Source organism: Trichosurus vulpecula, chromosome 2 (genome assembly GCF_011100635.1).
Source record: "Trichosurus vulpecula isolate mTriVul1 chromosome 2, mTriVul1.pri, whole genome shotgun sequence".
Taxonomy (NCBI): domain Eukaryota; kingdom Metazoa; phylum Chordata; class Mammalia; order Diprotodontia; family Phalangeridae; genus Trichosurus; species Trichosurus vulpecula.
In genome coordinates this window covers 345,696,143-345,714,767 of record NC_050574.1, presented here as the reverse complement: position 1 = coordinate 345,714,767, position 18,625 = coordinate 345,696,143, and the positions used below count along the sequence as shown (strand labels likewise).

The 18,625-nt window shown below is 39.1% G+C and overlaps 1 protein-coding gene across 1 annotated transcript in view; it reads left to right on the top strand.

The window, feature by feature from the left end:
• TIGIT (T cell immunoreceptor with Ig and ITIM domains) overlaps positions 1–18,424 on the top strand; it is a 28,980-nt gene extending 10,556 nt beyond the window's left edge. The window contains exons 2-4 of the mRNA XM_036744111.1: positions 6,145–6,489; positions 14,394–14,503; positions 18,197–18,424. Of these exons, the coding sequence (XP_036600006.1) occupies positions 6,145–6,489; positions 14,394–14,503; positions 18,197–18,424 (683 nt within the window). The remainder of the gene's footprint in view (positions 1–6,144; positions 6,490–14,393; positions 14,504–18,196) is intronic.
• The last annotated feature ends 201 nt before the right edge of the window (positions 18,425–18,625 follow it).

The following is an 18,625-nucleotide window of genomic DNA, read 5'->3' as shown; positions in this document are numbered from 1 at the left end:
CTAAATTTAGAAGAGATCCAGAGACTATATAATCTCACTCCATTATTTTACAGATGAGGAAACTGAGGCACAGGTCTAAGTGACTTTCTTAAGGTTACTCACAAAATGAGCAGCAGAACCAGGATTTAAACCTAGTCTTTTGACTCCAGACATACTGCTCTTGCAACTATACCACTGGGCTATGAACATAAGTACATAATCAGATTTTGTTAGAGTTCAACGTACACTCAATAAGCATGTGTATTCCCTGCTTCTACCATTTGATTATCTCCATATGTATGTTATTTCTAGCTTTCTTAACACTTAATAAGCCTGTCAGATCTTCCATTTCCTCAGTGTCAATCTTCTTACTATATTGTCATTCTGACAATTGACTGTAGAAGTCCCCTACTATTATTATATCTTTCTACAGTTCTTCTTCTATTACTGTTAACCTTTTTTTTATGAATTTAACTGTTGAATTGTTTGGAGCATATAAGTTAAAAATTGTTATATATTCATTATTTATTCTTCCTTTCACTATTGTATAATACCCTTGTCTGTCTCTCTTTTGATGTCTGGGTAGAATTCAACCTTAGATGTCATCATTACTGTCACTCCTGCTTTTTAAAAAATTGCTGCAAATCATGCAATACCATAGTCTCTGAAGAATTAAAGTTGAGGGTTACCTAGAGGGCAATGGAGAGATGCATGATGGGAACAAGCAAGCTGCAATACATTGTTAATGAAGAATTAAACAGGAGAAGTGGTGTGAAGGATGTTGTCAAATAGAGGTGGATGCCTGGAAGAGGTCAGTAAGATCTACAGACAACTGATGCATAGGCAAGGGCTCCATTGTTACGTACGCTATGTCAAGAATTCTAGAGCAAGGGCCCAGCAGGTGAAACCCCAGTGAAGGGATACAGATAAGAGGAGCACTGAATGGGAAGGAGTGGATGGGCTGTAGGGGTGGGGAACTTGCGAGCTCAAAGCCACACGTGGCCCTCTAAGTCCTCAAGTGTGGCCCTTTGACTGAACAAATCTCTTTAATAAAAAGATTTGTTCTGTAAAACTTGGACTCAGTCAAAAGACTGCACCCAAGGACCTAGAAGGCCACATGGGGCCTCAAAGCTGTAAGTTCCCCACCCCTGGAGTATGCACTTTTGGAAGGAGTATCAATTTCTCTGAGATCCCAGATCAATCAACTATATAATAATCTTGACCAAGCTCTTAACTTTAGTCAATCTATGTCTTTTTGCATTAAATTTATGTTTTAGAGCCAGCATACTGTTTTTAAAAATTAATGATTTGAAAAATTAAAAAAAAATTTAAAAAATCTATTTTGAAATGCAACTCTTTTTCTTTTGATAAGAGGTCATAAATGGGCATACAGAAGGCAGGTAGGTGGCGCAACGGATAGAGTGTCAGGCCTGGAATCAGGAGGACCTGAATTAAAATCTGGACTCAGACACTAGCTGTGTGACCCTGGGCAAGTCATTTAACCTTGTTTGCCTCAGTTTCCTCTTCTGTAAAATGAGCTGGAAAAGGAAATGGCAGACCACTCCAGTGTCTGTGCCAAGAAAACCCCATGTGGAGTCACAAAGAATCAGACAGGACTGAAATGACTGAACAACAATGATATAAATGAAACATACTGCCCACCTCCAGATGGACTCAGTGCAGCCTGAGTATATCTATATCTATAATCTATATCATACACACACACACACACATATATACATGTAAACATACATACACACACATACATACATACATACACACACATATATATTTATTCATAAGGTAGAAATTTGTCTTATTTGAATATACATGTTTTTAATGGGTTTTATTTTTCTTGTTTCATCAAGTCAGGAAGGACATGAGGGGCAAGGAGAGAATATGAACGTTAAAATAAAATAAGGTTGAATTTTTTAAAACCTCAAGAGGTCACAAAATCCTTGATCAAGGGCTGAAAGGGACTTTCCAGGCATCTAGTCTAACCACCCATTGTAGAGAATAGCAAATTGAAGCTTTGAGAAGTAAATGACTTACTTGTCCAGGGTCAGGCAGGTATCAAGTGAAAGGGTTGGGGCTTGAACCAAGGTCCTTCAATTCCAAATCTAGTAGTCTTTCCACTGTATTGTGCAATTCAGACCACCCGCATTTATTGTTATGAACGTTCTTTTTATTTCTCTCCTCGCATTTCCCTCTTCCATTTTTGTTTCTGATGTTGTTTCAGTGAAAACTCCATTCATTTTCTGTAAGAACTTCTACTAAAGCCATTTATTTAACAAACCAAACAAATTTCCAATTTAAAGTCTACTAGTTCTTGATTTCCTGCAGCTTATTCCCTTTTTATTATAGTGATAGGAATTTTGTTTTTGAGCTTGTCAGACACTTTCCTTCCCCACTTTCTTTGAAAAATCATCATTTAGAAATGACTAAGTCACTTAAAATGGTTATATTTTGCCTACTTTCTCTTTTGCATTAATCAGAACGCACATTTTAAACGAAAACCATAGTTTATTTTCTTTCTATTACATTTACAAAAACTTATTTTGTGTTGGGACCTTAACATTAGGTCAGGTTATCTTACATAAATTCCTTATCACATAGCAGTATAAAAATCTAACTTATTAAGAGAAAACAAAAATTGTGTTTCTTTCTGTCTCTTTCCACATCCCTCTGAGACCTCTAGGTCCTCAAGTGTGGCCCTTTGATAGTTAAAGGGGGATTTGCAGGCTTAGAGAGGCACATGTGGCCTCAAGGCTGCAGGTTCCCCACCATTGTATTACCTTTGGCTTGGATTTCTTCTTTATGTACAATTTTCATCAATTTTTAAAGTTTTCTTTCTGCTAACTTTGCTTTCTATCACTTCCTATAGATTTTTCCATGTTTCCTTGTACATACATTTCTTGTTTATTTTTTTTTGAGGGTGAAGGCAGGGCAATTGGGGTTAAGTGACTTGCCCAAGGTCACACAGTGTTTCAAGTGTCTGAGGCCACATTTGAACTCAGGTCCTCCTGACTCCAGGGCTGGTGCTCTACTCACTGCACCACCTAGCTGCTCCCATTTCTTGTTTTTTATGGATAAGCAAAATGAATCTTTCATTTTTAATAATATTTTCATAATTTACAATCCTTTTTTCCTATGGTTCACGATACCTTTAATTGACTAGTTTTACTGATGTTATTTAAGGTCTTGATTTTTAAAGATATATTATTTTTCACCCAAGTGATATGCTTGTTTGTCAAATATATAATTTGCCATCTTTATCATTATTATTATTGTGTAAAAAGATGCCAAATCAGTGAGAAGCTCTGGTCATTGAAAGTGCTGTATGATTTCCCAAGCATAATCTTGCTCTCCTCATTCAATTCAATTTTGGTTCCAGATCATTATCAATCTGCAGTGTCAGTTCAAGACACATGTAATGATGGACCAATTCTATGCCCTGTCCATCCAACTGCATATCATAGTCTATAATTGGAAGGTTTTACTTACTTGGTTATTCCTATGAAGATGGGCTGAAGTCTATGGAAAAATTGTGAATTTCATTTAGGAAGTTCTGCAATGTTTCAGGATTTGATGCAACCAGCACAAGTTCATCCACAAACGTGAACATCTAGAGGACCTAACCATCTAAAGGAAATCTTTCTTTCATTTGGACTGCCTGGGATATCTTCCATCATACCATCAAACACTTTGGGTGGGCAAACAACTTGTTTTCATCCATTGCTTGATATTAAAATGGTCATCGATCAAAGTAATCTCTTTTTTTAACGTGTGTCATGAAATCTTGTATGATTTTCATGTGCTCATTGAAGACACACTGTTGAAAGAAAGTCTTTGTGTCTACATTTTGCTCTACTACACCCCCCCAAAAAAGACACAAATTTGAATATAAGGAAATGCTAAAAGATCTATAGGAAGTGATGAAAAGCATAGTTAGTAAAATCAGAACTGTGAACATATTGACAATAGCTATCTAATAAATAAAGAAAACCAAGGCAAATGTTACTGAACCCCAGGTAGACTTGGAAAGAGAAGAAAATATAATTTTAATTTTCTCTTAATATGTTGGATCCTATGATGTAAAAAAAGCTTCATGTAAGATTTTTATCTTTTTAAAATCATTTTTAAATTTTAAATTTTGATGATCATTTCTGCATATCAGATAATGAGCTGGCCATTAAGAAAGACCTGGGTTCAAGTCCTGCCACTGATACATACTGACTATGTGACCCTGGGTAAGTCACTTAACCTCTTAGCTTATCAGGCAACTCTTGAAGATTCTAAGTTTCAGAGTTGCACCTTGCTACATTTTTCATTAGTAGGGGTAGCTGCCTTACTGGGAACTCCCTCTACCAATAACATTACAAGTCTGGTCCAAAAATAATTTTGGTTATTTGGTTTGGTGGGGGGGTAGGGGTAGAAAATGAGGAAAAGAATAAGCATTTATTTAGAATCTATTATATACCAGGCACTGGTGCTAAGCACTTTACATATATTATCTCACTTCATCCTCTGTGAGGTAGGTGCTGTTCTTACAGTTGAGGAAACTGAGGTAAACAGTGTTTAAAGAACTTGCCCAGGGTCACACAGTTAGTATGTGTCTGAGGTCAAATTTGAACTCAGATCTTCCTGACTCCAGACCCACTGCACCTCCTTGATCCTCTAGCTCAAAACAATTTTAAGCTCGACACCATCTCCCTCTCCCCACAAATTTCTACTCAAATAATAAGGCGAACTTTGCTCACCGTATATTCTTGGAATTACTATATATCCTCAAATCTTTTCTTCTTCAAAATTATGTTTAGCCTGGTTTGGTGGCTGATTTTGAGTTGAAGTGCTATTTCCACTAATTCTTAGTAAAGGGGCAGCTAGGCGGTGCAGTGTATAGAGCACAGGCCCTGGAGCCAGGAGGACCTGAGTTCAAATCCTGCCTGATACTTACCAGCTGTGTGACTTTGGCAAGTCACTTAACGCCTATTACCCTGTCTTCCCCTCTCAAAAAATTTTTTTTCACTGTATTGTATTCCAGCTCATTCTGTTATTGCTTATCTTGAGCAAATAAATCTTGTATAATTTAAAAAGATATTTTGTGATATGTACTAATATTCCTCTTGTCTGCATGAAAAAATCCTTTCCTTCTCATTGTAACTATGAAGTTTGATTATTATGTGTCTGAGTGAGTTGAATTTGTGGATCATCCTTATGGGTAGTCTGTGAATTCTGTCAACATGAAAATGGCCCAATTTTCCCAGTATTTCTGGAAATACTTATTTGGTTTTCTGAAATATACTTGTCAGATTATGTATTTCTTCACATTTAGGGGTAATCCTGATAATTTTCCAAGCTCTGTCCTACTGGTCTGTCACCTTTGTTTGTGAAGTTCGTAAGCGTTTTTCCATCTGGATTTTTTTTTTTTTTTGCTGTTTCCTCCCTTTCCTCCCCACTTTTTAAGCCATTCTTTCCCCAAGTAAATTATTTGTCACAGTGAATCCATTTTTTTCTTTCATATTCTCCATCGATATTTTCAAGCTGTTGAAATTCATCATCATCTTGTCTTGATTTTTATTTCATCTTGTGTTAATTTTACTATTTTCATTTCTTCCTCTATTTCCTTCTGTGTTTTTATTTTCCACATTAATATGTCTTGCAATCATTCCAGCTTTGTTTCTGGGGTGTTAATTCATTATTTTTTCCTTCTGGCATTTTGGTTTCGGCTTCTTTTAATCCATGCTATTTATTCCTCATGTTGGAACTTTTCTTTTGTTTGCTCATTTCTTTGATTATCCCTTTTATGAAAATCAATTTTATCTTGGGGGTTTAGTGAGTCCAACTTTTTTTCCTTTGCATTTCCATTGTTATTTTGGAAGGATATTAAGGAAGTAGATTCCCTTGTGACCATTGACTCCTCTATCTTCCCAGAAATCTCCTTTCATTTTTTTTATAGTCTCAGGTTTGTTAACACGTAGCTGTATATAATAGAACCTTTTTATTTTCTTTAGTTCTTTTACAATTGTGATTTTACCCTCTTTCTCACTTCTTTTCTTCTTTGAGTTAAATTTCTACAGGGAAGGCAACAGAGTGCCTATTACATAAGGCAAGTATCTACCACCCAGGCTCTCACAGGAACTATTGTCCTTTCTTTACGTTCAGGGGCTGTGACTGGGAAAATTTCAGCTGTTGAGAAAATGTCTGCAGTTGAAGGCACCTCAGCTACTTTTCAGTGCAACCTTTTATATACTACAGCTAAGGTCACACAGGTCACCTGGAAGAGAAATGACCAACTGCTTGCTACTCTTGACTCTGTTTATGGATCTTTTATCAACCCAGTCTTCAGAAAGAAGGTAATCTTGGCCCTGGGGTATGGCATCACTCTCCTGTCCTTAACAGCTAATGACACTGGCCAGTACCATTGTGACTTTCACACCTTTCCAGATGGGATTTACAAAGGCAACATTTTCCTGGAAGTCACAGAACTAAGCCTTCCAGGAGATTCAGGTAAGGCAATGAACTATCCTCATTGTAATTAAAAGGCAAGACATCCTAATGATCCTTATTCCATGCAGATAAAGCATCCTTTCCACATTCTCTTCCCCATCCCTCGCCAAAGGGCACTCTAAAGCAAAAAGAATGAATAAATCTTACAGCTGAAAGGACTAGAAAGAAACCTGGAGATCATCAGGTCCAAATCCTTTTATTTTACATGCGAGAAAATAATGACCGAGAGATATGAAGTGATTTTCCTATGGGTGCACAGCTAATTTGTGGTAAGGGGTGGGCAGGGAGGGAAAGGAATAAGCATTTATATAGTGCCTACTATGTGCCAGGCACTGTGTTAAGCACTTGTGCAAATAGTATGACATTTGATAAAGCCAAAAGTTGAACATATATCCCCTAAATCCCAGTTCAGTGCTATTTCTGTGGTAGGTTAAGGTTTATAAAAACTCACAAACATGTTACCTCAAGAGAGATCTGGCATGTGCCGGCTGGCTATAGCATATTACTAGTGATGATGTGATTAGGAAATGCTCAGATCATAAGTACATGCCCAACCAGCAAAGGTAGTGGGATTGGTTGTGCGTCATAAATGAGAAACAACGGATGGATAGCCAGGGTGCCACATGGATTCCCTGGAGAATCAGACTTGGGCCTCCACTGTGTTTAGTGTCTCTCCTCTGGAGGATTTATAGAAAGACATGGATGGGAATCATTCAGGATGGAAGACGTGGTAGAATAGCTATCCACACGAGTGGAGGGACTAGCTACGCCAATGGGGTCACGTATCTAACGATACATAATTTAATCACATATCTAAAAAGCAAATTAGATTTATAGATGCCTAAAGAGTGTCTAAAAGAAGTCAAGCCAAAGGCAAAGTCAAAATGATAATATACTTCAGTATTATTGTTGTTGTTGTCAGCCTTTCTTTGCACCCCCAGTGACTAGTACATGGTTGGTTGTTGTCCTTCATGCTCAAAGAGAATCAAAATGATATCACTACGTTGGGGTCAAGATACAGTGTGTCTGACACAGTGGAGGCCCAAGTCTGATTCTTGAGGGAATCCATGTAGCACCCTGGCTATCTATCCATTGTCTCTCATTTATGACACACAACCAATCCCACTACCTTTGCTGGTTGGGCATGTACTTATGATCTGAGAATTTCCTAATCACATCATCACTAGTAATATGCTATAGCCAGCTGGCACCTATCAGATCTCTCTTGAGATAACATGTTTGTGTCGTGGACCCCTTTGGCAGTCTGGTGAAGCCTTTCTCAGAATAATGTTTTTAAATACATAAAGTAAAATATAGAGGTTTGCAAAGGAAACCAAAAGTTAGTGAAATTAAAGGTGGATTTTTTTTTTCTCATTCAAGTTTTCTCGTCCCCTGAAGTCCATCTGTGGACTCTTTGGTTGACCTGTGGGACCACAGGAGATGAACTCTTGTTTTAATAGGGCTGAAGAAGTTTCCATAATAAAAGGAATGGTGAGCCAGCCAAGCACTTGGTACAGATTGAGAAACTCTGGGAAGGCATCTGCTCGAGGCCGGGTTACTCACCTGGGACAAGATTATTTCCAGCGCTGTACTCTCAGGATTACTTCCTGCCTCCCACTTCAGTGGGGTCCTGTCCCAGGACCATTTCTAGGGCCAGGTTGTCTTCTGGGAATAATACCACTTGGATCTCTTGCCTCCCAGGGATTTCTCCAACTCTTGCCACCTGGCTGGGCCTCATGCTTCCACAGCCTCTTGCTTGCTGTGAGGTAGGCTTCCTTGGGTCTCACAGGACACAAAACCATCTGCCAGGAAGCTGAAATTCAAGGAAGGATTTCAGTCTTATTTTGTTTCTCTCAATAGACCTTTCTCTAACTGGTGTGCTGCCTTGACTCACTTAAAAATGGCTAGCATACTTTCATCCCCTCATACTCGGCTTATTCCAGTGATTCCAAACCCTCAGATGATGTACAAACCTTGTTCCCTATTGTCAATTTATTACGTCTTGCCCATCTACCTCAACCAAGACACCACCTCCCTCCTCAATTTCTTACCCTCAATTTCTTTACCCAGGTAAAGCTACCTGCCCTTGCACCCTCTGGAATGTCTGCCCCATAATTAACAAACTTCATTTCATCTTAAACCTCTTCCTTCTTAACTCTTTTATGTTCTGGCCTTCACTGAGATATAGCTCCCTCCTTATGGCAGGGTATCTCTGATCACCTTTTCCAGCACTAGCTACATTTTTCCTCATATCCTTTAACCCACTAGTTGTGGTTGAAAACTTTGGATACACCTTGTCTGCTGTTGCTAATTCCAGATGCTTTCTACCACCTTCATTTAGAAACCCTTTTGAAGTTCATTTGTAATGAATGAAAAGTCTGAGAGACATATTTTTTTGCATAATTAATAGTCAATTCATTAATTATAGCCAGCAAATAATTAATAAAATTATGGTCATTGGCTTTCTCTTGTAAACCAAAGATGAACTTTGGGGGCCCCACTGAGAGTTAAAATAACCTTGGACAAGTGGGTGTTTCTGACAGGCAAAAATCAACTCTGATTAGTTAACAATAAATGAGAGAATGAATATTAAAATGGAAGGTGGACTTATGCTAATGAGGAGCTGGGCTGTGACTTTAATTATGTTACTCTTCCTCATCTCTACCCAGACCACCCTATCTCAGGAAATCTAGATAAAGGGATCTACCTCCATCCAAGCTACTTAGGTCCCAATTGGGTGGGGTGTCACCCAAGACTGAGGAGATAACTCAATCTCATTATCAGCTCTGTCCTTTAAAGGCTGCTTTGACCTAGTAGACAATGAAGAAATAGAAAGGGGGAAAAAAACCTGGATCCCCTGATATTAACTGATTATTAATAATTATTTCTCTCACATTCAATCTAAATTTATCATCAAATTTAAATCTTGATGGTTGCTATCTATTGACCTCCAAGGCATTTTCCTTCCTTCCTTAATAAATTTAGTGTCTGCATCATAGTCTTTTTCTCTTCTGCATCTCCTGTCCTGAAACTAGAAGACTACAAAATTCACTGATACTTCCTCAAATGTCTAACTACCCATTTCCTTAATCTATGCAGTTCCTATACTCCACCTCAGCTCCACACTGAGTCTTAGCCTTAATCTTGCAATCGTCTACAAGTGCTCCATTTCCTTATTCATGAAGTCATAAATTCTTTTAATTTGATCATAACCTTTTATCATCACATCTTTCCCTATACCTTATGATTCATGACCCGGTTCTTTATCCTCCCTCTACCCTCCATCACTCCACCCTTTATGCTAACTTGACCCCAACTCAACTCTACTCAATCCCCTGTTTTTGAATCTTTTGTCCCCTTGTCTTCAGACCAATATGGCAATTCAAACTTGGATTACTCCCAGCACCTGTCTTCTTTTCTCCTCTTCATGAACTGCTGACTGGAGCTGGAAGAAATTATGAAATTCTACTGATTGTGTTGAATACGAATTTCTGCTCTTTAACCCCCACTGGACCCTCATTGCTGTAAGACAAACATTCTACCCCTCCCTAGTTCATTAAATATTCCAGTCTGCACAAAAGGCATTCTAAACATTCTCATCTTTCCCTAAGCTTCTCCAGGGGAATCTCTCCCTCAACCCTCAGTCAAGGACCTTGTCTCCTATTTCATCCCCTGCCTAAATCAAGGCTATTTGCTGAGAGGTAGCCTTCCTCTTCCTCCTCCTCATCTCACATCATTGAGACATCTTCCTCCATTATCTCCTTCATTCCAGTATTAGATGAAAAGGTGTCCCTCCTCTTGGCCAAAGCCAACCCTCTACCCTGATCGTCTCCCCTTTGGACTTCTCTAACAGATTGACCCCACTATCATATCCTCTTTTCTTTAATCGCTCCCTATCTACTGGCTCCTTGCCTGTTGCCTACATATATGCCTATTTCTCCCCATCCTTCAAAAATCCTCATTTGATCTTACCATTTTCACTAGTTCTCATCTTATTTCTCTTCCCTTTTAGGCTAAAATCCTAGAGAAAACCTCCTACACTAAATAATTCCAATTTCTCATTTCCATTAGATTGTAAGCTCCTTAAGGGCAGGGACTATCTTTGGTCTCTTTTTGTATCCCCAGTCCTTAGCACAGTGCCTGGCACATATTAACACTTTAAAAATGTCTATTGACTGATCGACCTAGTCACAAACCCATTTCAGTTTCTCAACACCACCTGACTCTTGCAATAGCCTTTTAATTGTTTGCCTGCCTCAAGGCTCTCCCTTCTCCAATCCATCATCCACTCAGCTTCCAAGAAGATTTTTCTAGATGGCATTAATCATGCCATCCTGCCGCTCAGTAAGTGCCAGTGTCTACCTATTACCTTTAGAACAAAACATAAACTCCCCTGTTTGATATTTAAAGTTCTTAATAACCTGGACCCTTCTTACTAGAATTCTTACACTTTACCTCCTTCCATGAAGGGATTTACTGGCCTTGGGGATAGGGAGGGATCTACTTTGACAATACCCCTTTTTACTCTCTGGATTCTGTTCAGCATGGCAAGGTCATTTAAGCAACCTTCAAGAGCAAGCAACTTTATGTTAATTCAAGCAACTTTATGTTAAGCCTGGATGCTTGCTGAGTTGGAGAAGTACCCACTCCAAAAGGAGATGGGATTTCTAGGGCACATGATAAGACCACTGTCAAATGCATTCCATAAGATAGGACCTTTGCACTAACTTTTGGCTACTTCATCCCCAGGTTTTCTGCTTTGACAGAGCCTCTCACCAATCTATAGAGATACTCCAAGGCTTTTGTACTAGTACTAGAAGGAGCTGTCAATGAATTCTACCATTATGGGGCATCAAGAATTAGCTTACTCCATCTCTTATCTTAACCTATTTGGATCTGAAAAAAACATGTCATCATAGGGACCAGTGAATGCAGGATCACTCCATGGAGTTGATGTTCTCATAGTGTGAGCTATATAGTCTGTATTTGCTCGGGTCCTTCCATATCTGCTCTTACAAGCTGACTAGTGGAGAAAGGACCTGCATGAGATGAGAAAAGGAGCTATGTAGTCAAAACTGAATTTGAGATATGAAGGCATCATTTTCAGGAAGTGACACATTGCCTACGCAGGCCTAGGGATCTGGAATACCTTTAGACTGTGTTGTACTTTAACCAATGTCAGATCTTCCACATGTGATCTTTTATTAGATTTGACTTCACTATTATCCAGATTCTAGGAGCTCATAACCTGCAAACAGAGTGAGAGTTGCAAAAAGAAAAAAAAAGAATTTGTAAAACTGGTGGATCACATCCTACAGAAAGATAGAACATATATTTATTAAGTATTTACTTTGTAAGCACTGGGGATACAAATACCTATAAAAAGACTCCCTGTGCCCAGGAGTTTACAAACTAATGGAGAAGACAACACATAAGGAGGAGCTGGGAAATAGAATAGTAGGGAGCATAATGAAGCATGGTATGGACAGCTCATGAGATGGTGGTGTGGGTCAGACACTTACTGATGAATGGAGAAGGGCTTCAGGGAAACGGTATCTTCAGGGTGAGAAGGCTGCTTGTCAAGGAGTAAACTCTGGGGAATGAGGAGTAAAGCTAAGAGTGAAGTGAGTATGGCCTAGACACCTCATAACATGGGGGTCAAACCAGGGACTCAACAAGCAGCAAAGAAGATTCAACTTTAGATAATTTTTGTTTTTTGGCCATTTTTCAGTCATGTCCAACTCTTTGTGAGCTCTTTTGGGGTTTTCTTGGCAAAAGATACCTGGGCAGTTTGTTATTTCCATCTCCAGATCATTTTACAGATGATGCAAACAGGGTTAAGTGACTTGCCCAGGGCCACACAGCTAGTAAGTGTGTAAGACCAGATTTGAACTTGGGAAGATGAGTCTTCCTGACTTCAGGCCTGGCACTCTATCCACTGATCTATCTGCCCTTTACAGACATTATCCTCAACCATCTCTCCTACATATGACCTATCAGCAGTAGGCATTCTCTGCCAATACCTATGCTAGATGGTATCACTCTAAACTATTGTGAGTACTGCATCTGAAGGAAAGTCAATCTTCAGCATCTTTTCTACACCTGCTTGTGTCTCTATGCTGGGCCCTGGCATGACTTGATAAGGAGTGCATAGTATGTGCCAAACACTGTTTTAGGCACTGGGGATACAAATATAAAGAATGAAACAATCCTCACTCACAGAGGTTTAATTTTTTTAAAATGAATTTTAAAAGTCATATATATATGATTACCTGTACGCCTTGATGACCACAGTTACTAAAAGCTGCCTGCTGGGATAACTCTTATAAGGTATTCCCCTAGCTGAGTCCAAGGAGTCCATGGAGAAGTCAGTAGAATTATTGCTACCCCTACTAACCCTATTCTGTTCCTGGGGTAGTTACATTGGACTTCATTGTAGACATGCCCCAATCCCAAAGGTATGATGCAATTCTGGTGGTAGAAGACATCTTGATCAATGTGGATCACTCACTTCTCTGTGACATCCCTCCCATCACCATTAAGGCTGGCCATCTAATCCTCAAAGATCTGACCTGGCTCCATATTCTCTCCTCTAAAGCCATGTCTAATGGGGTTCCCAGTTCTTCTTCCATGTCTGGGAGAACTGCACTATTCATGGCCCTCCAGATGAAAATCCATCATCTCACAGCATATTATTTTCAGTCTGGTGGTCAGAAACTAACAGATGTTCGGATAACATCTTGGGTAGTATATTATCTACCTTCAAGAAGACTTAGTTACCCTACTGTCAGTTGCAAAATTCTTATAATACAGTTCATTCATCTACTCAGGAACTCATCTTTTACATGAACCATGGTTGGCATCCCTGGTGTTTCTCTACACTCAACTTGTATGCCACAGTGTCCATAGCTATTGAGGCAACGTGGAATTATAATGTGAATCTATCTCCTCCAAATTCAATGAAGATCACTATAGTTCAACCCAGCATGTCCAAGGGATTTTCAAATTAACTGACCATGGAAAGGGCATCATTAAAAGTTACTTTTTTCTCCTAATTGTTATTTTGTTTGGCATGAAATCTTCTTTGGTTCTTTGAACATTGTTTATGATTGTTAAATTCACAATAAAAATAATTTTCAAAATGAATAAAGAATGAAAGAAAAAGCATTTATTAAGCACTGAGTATTTGCCAGGAACCATGCAAAGCACAGGAGATGCAAAGAAAGTAAAGAACAGTCCCTGCCCTCTAGCAGTTTGCATTTTAATGAGGGAGACTTGTATATATAAATAGGAAACTAAAAGATACACAAGAATAGAAAGTAATCTTAGAGGGCATCTTCCCTCTAAGCAGCTGGGGGCAAGGGGAGGATTGTGGAAGGCTTCCTGAAGAAGGTGATATCTGAATTGAGTATTGAAAGAATCCATGGATAAACCCAGTAAATTTTGAATTTTTATTATCACAGAGGATCCCAGGTATAGGAAACATACAGCATAAAGGCACAGCTATGGGAGTTGTAGGATTTTTTTAATGTGAAGAACAGCAAATAGGCCTGTATGGCTGGATCGGGGAATATGTGTAAAGTGTAAGAAGATTGGAAAGATGGGAAGGGGCAAGGTTGTGAAGAGCTTTAAATGCCAAACCAAGAATCTTGTATTTAATCCTAAAGTAATAGGGAATCAAGGCTAGTAAGAACACTATCCTCCCTGAAATCCCACACAATTATAGGCCATGTTGTCTTCTTAAACTGACTTAAAGATTCCGGCTCCTGTAGGTGCAGAGAGAGGTTCCCTTGATGTTAATTTCTGAGACTGTTCCCATGAGCTTGTAGGGTGGTGGTGCAGTGGGTACCATGCTCCATTTCTCTATGACTGCCAACTCATGCCTTTTTGACTCCTTTCAGCAGCAGAGGCATTGGACAGCTCCCATTCAAGGATCTCTTTTGGAGCCATGGTCTCAGTGATAATAATTATTGCTGCAACAGTAATCATCATGCTGGTGATCTTGGGTGCCAAGGTAAACGTACCTGATTCAAGGGCCATAATTCTGGGAGTGATAACCCTAACTCTATATCTTTGAGATGTTTCCATTTCAATGAGGGAAGCCATGCTGACCCTTCGCACACTTCATGGATTGGTCTGAAATGTATGAAAGGGCAATCCTAGGCTCAAGGGGCCAAAAGATCAGATTCGACAAGGTCCATGGAAGTCATGGGACCTTCATGGCCTTACTTTAAACTAATCTCTTTTGAGGAGATAAAAAGAGAAAATTTTGCAGAGAAGTGAGGAGGGGAGAGGAAAATGATAGCTATCTTCAAGTGTTTTGAATGGCTGTTATATAGAAGAGACTAATCCTGTCATACTTCAAAAGTCAGAACTAGGTGTAGGGCTTTAAGGTGACTAATTAAAGATGGACCTCGAATAGAGTCAGATTTTGACACAATATAAGGAGAAACTTCCTAACATTCAGAGCTGTCCAAAAGTGTAACAAGCTGTTTTGGAAAATATTAAATCTCCTATGCTTGGAGGTTTTCAGTAGGTGATTGAATGGGACTACTATTAGGGACACGCAGACTAGAAATCCTATTGGACAGAAATCCTATTCACATATAGGGTTGACTTGATTTTTGAGAGCCTTTCCAACTCTGGGGTTCAGAGATTCTATGAAAGCATTCCTGAACAAATCAAAGGTTAGCTAGGAAACAGTGAGTTTCTACCTCTCCTTTAAAGTGTTAAGAGCCAGATTCATCTTTGCTGTCTCTCTTTCCTCTCTCTGAGTATCCTCTAGAAAGAACCACATTGTGTATCTCTCATCTTTCCAGTCTTGTTCAGCTCTGGCTGGCTGCTCCTCCTTACACATGCTACCGCTGAACCTTGTGAAGCTTCTATGCTTCCTTCATGTAGCCAGGAGTTGTATGGAGGCTAGAGAGAAATGCTTATTCATAAAAATACCTTTGTAAAAACTGAGTGTGTACCTTCTAATATTTAACAAGCACCTTTGGTTAGAAGGGTTATTATTTTAAGCTGGAGTCTATTCTACATAGTAGTACTGCCACTGTAATTAATTATGACATCACATCTTTTTTGCATATCCATTTGCATTTTGAGCAGCTGGACTTGACCGCTTACCCTGAAGATTCTAAATCTGAAATTCTGCTAATTTTCAGTGCAGCTAAACCCATCCTTTGAATCTCTAAAATGGGTATTGGCTGAATAATGGAAGAGAATCTGTTTTAAATATACAGGGTATCCCAAAAGTTTTAGTGTAGCTTTAGAGTCATATAACCATACAGTATTTTAAGGTTTATAAATCAGTTTTCTTTTAACAACCCTATGAGGAGGATACTATGATTCTGTTATCATTCCCATTTTATGAATGAGAAAGCTGAGACTCAGCAAAGTTGAATGACTTACTCACTTAGTGCCAGTATTCAAATCCACATTTCCTGATTCAATACTGAACAGCATTGCTAGCCAACCTTCCTGAACAAAGATGGCCAAAATTAACAAGTGCCATCCAGAAAGTCCTAGAAATTTTTTTTTCAAAATGCTGATATCTGATTAAATTGGTACTAATAAATGAAATGTCAAGGAACGTATTACATTAACCACAATGTCAGTAAAATTCACAAGGGCATTTCTTCCCATGTTTACGTCAAGGACAGCTCTTGAAATCCTTAGCAGTACCAATCAGTCCAGGAATCTAGAACCACTTGCAACTCTTCCAAAAAATTCATTTATAATGGTGGAATGGAAGACAGTCAGTTGCTATTTACCATGTAGATGGGCACCTACACTGGTTGTGTCAAACTCAAATAGAAAAGGGTCCATATATTGATTTGTTCATTCAGTCATTCCATTGTGTCCAACTTTTTATGACCCTGTGGTTCATATCATGCCAATGCTGTCCTCAGGGTTTTCTTGGCAAAGATACTGAAGTGGTTTGCTATTTCTTCTCCAGTAGATTAAAACAAACAAAATTTAAGTGACTTGCCTAGGGTCATACAGCTGTAAGTGTCTTGAGGCCAATTTTGAACTCAGGACTTCATGACTCCAGGCCCAGCTCTATCCACTCTATCCACTGAGCCACCTAGCTGCCTCTGCATATTGACTTAGAAAACTACAAATGAACATTATCTATGTCATATTGTTAAATTTTTTGTTAAACATTTCTCAATTACATTTTGATCTAGTTCTGGTTGCCCTTGGGAGTTTTGTGGGCAGTTCGTTGAAGGGGCCAAGAGTTTGACCTGTTGGATTTACAGTCTGTTGTTTTGTATTAGAAGATAATGCAACAGACAATGATAATTATCTGAGTGTGAGGGATTGCTGTAAAGGGCAAATCATAATACAGTGCCAATTCAAGGGCACTTGAATTTTTTGTTAGTTGTAGTAGATGGTTTCAAAGCCTGTTGCTGTTTCCAGCTCAGATTTGTGGTCAGCTCCAAAGCTGTGAACCAAATGAGAGTCCCTCCTCTACTGCCTTCCCTATGTGCACACACAGACTTAGAATCAAGACTTAGAACTGAAAGGCTCATTGGCTCATCGATTTAGAGTTTGAAGGAGCCTGAGAAGTCATCTAGTACCCGAGTTTCAGGGGAGTAAGCTATTACACTGAGGTGTAATTTCCTTGAGGGAGGGACTATTTTTTTTTTGAGGGAGGAAGGAAGGCAATTGGGGTTAAGTGACTTGCCCAAGGTCACACAGCTAGTAAGTGTGTCAAGTGTCTGAGGCCGGATTTGAACTCAGGTCCTCCTGATTCCAGGGCCATTGCTCTATTCACCGCACCACCTAGCTGCCCCAGGGAGAGACTATTTTGTCTCTGGTTTTGTATTCCCAGTGCCTAGCATTGTGCCTGGAACAGAGTATTTAATAAAGCTTGTTGAACTGAACTGAATTACCAAGGTTATAGAATAAGTAACTAGCAGAGTCAGGAATTGAAGCCAAACCCTGTCTCCAAATCCAGAACCATGTCCACTATACCATATGGTTACACACCAGGCTGTTTCGTTTGCTGCTTATGCCATAGCTGGGCCACAATGATGGAAGATGTGCTTCAGGAGGTCCTTCAAGTGTGTTTTTCACCCACATCCTTGTTTGTGATAAACCCCCTTCAATAGTTCCTTAAGTATGAATTACTCGTGGACAGTGTGTGTGTGTGTGTGTGTGTGTGTGTGTGTAATATGTATAACAGAAAAGAGAGAAGACAGAGTGAAAAAGAGAGATAAGAGGGAACAGATAAACAGAGATGGAAGAGAAAAGAGGGAGGGAGATAGAGGAGAAAGAAAAAGAAGAAATAGAGGAGAAAAGACAGGGAAGATATAGATGAAGGAGAAAAAAGGAAAGAGAATGAGAGATGAAAGAGAAGAGATATAGAGAAAGAGTGATAAAGAGGAGGAGAAAGAAGAGATAGGAGGAAGATAGAGATGAAGAAGGAGGAAAAGTGAAAGAAATAGGGAAAATTAAAAAACAAGGATAAATGGGGGAAAGGAAGGAGGGAGTTGAGAGAGAAGAGATAGAGAGACAGGAGGAAGAAGAGATAGGAGAGAGATGAAGAGAAAGAAAAGAGGAAGAAATACAAGATTTCCCACAGGGAGTGAGGAAAAAGCCAAAAAATTGAGAATCTAGAACTATGTAAACTGAAGGATAATGAAAAATCTAGGTCCAAATCTTCCACATACTCAGTTTGGGGTTGGGATTTCTTTTGCAGAGAAAAACCTTCAGGATCAATTCAGCAAACTACGGCCTCAGGAGTCCCTCTAAACAAAATGAATTGAGCCCCAACTCTAATGGTAGGTGTCTCCAACTAGAAGACACACCGATGACCATCAGCCAAGATTATCAGCAAGAAAATGACTTAACACAATCTCACGAATATTTTAATATCCTTAGTTATAGAAGTCTGAGTAGCTTTAACTTACCAGTGGAGACAAGATAATCTCTTAAAAGTGTTTGCAAAATAGCCCTTGTATTTTGTACTTACATGCATTTATAAATACTTCCACATGAATCAATGTTCTGTCTGGGTGGTTTTTTGGGGGAAGTTGATGGGTGGGAAAGTGGTCAGTTGATTGGTGAAAATTGAGAAGTCAATTTCATTATGACAAATGGCTTTGAGTTTGACCATGGACAAAACTGA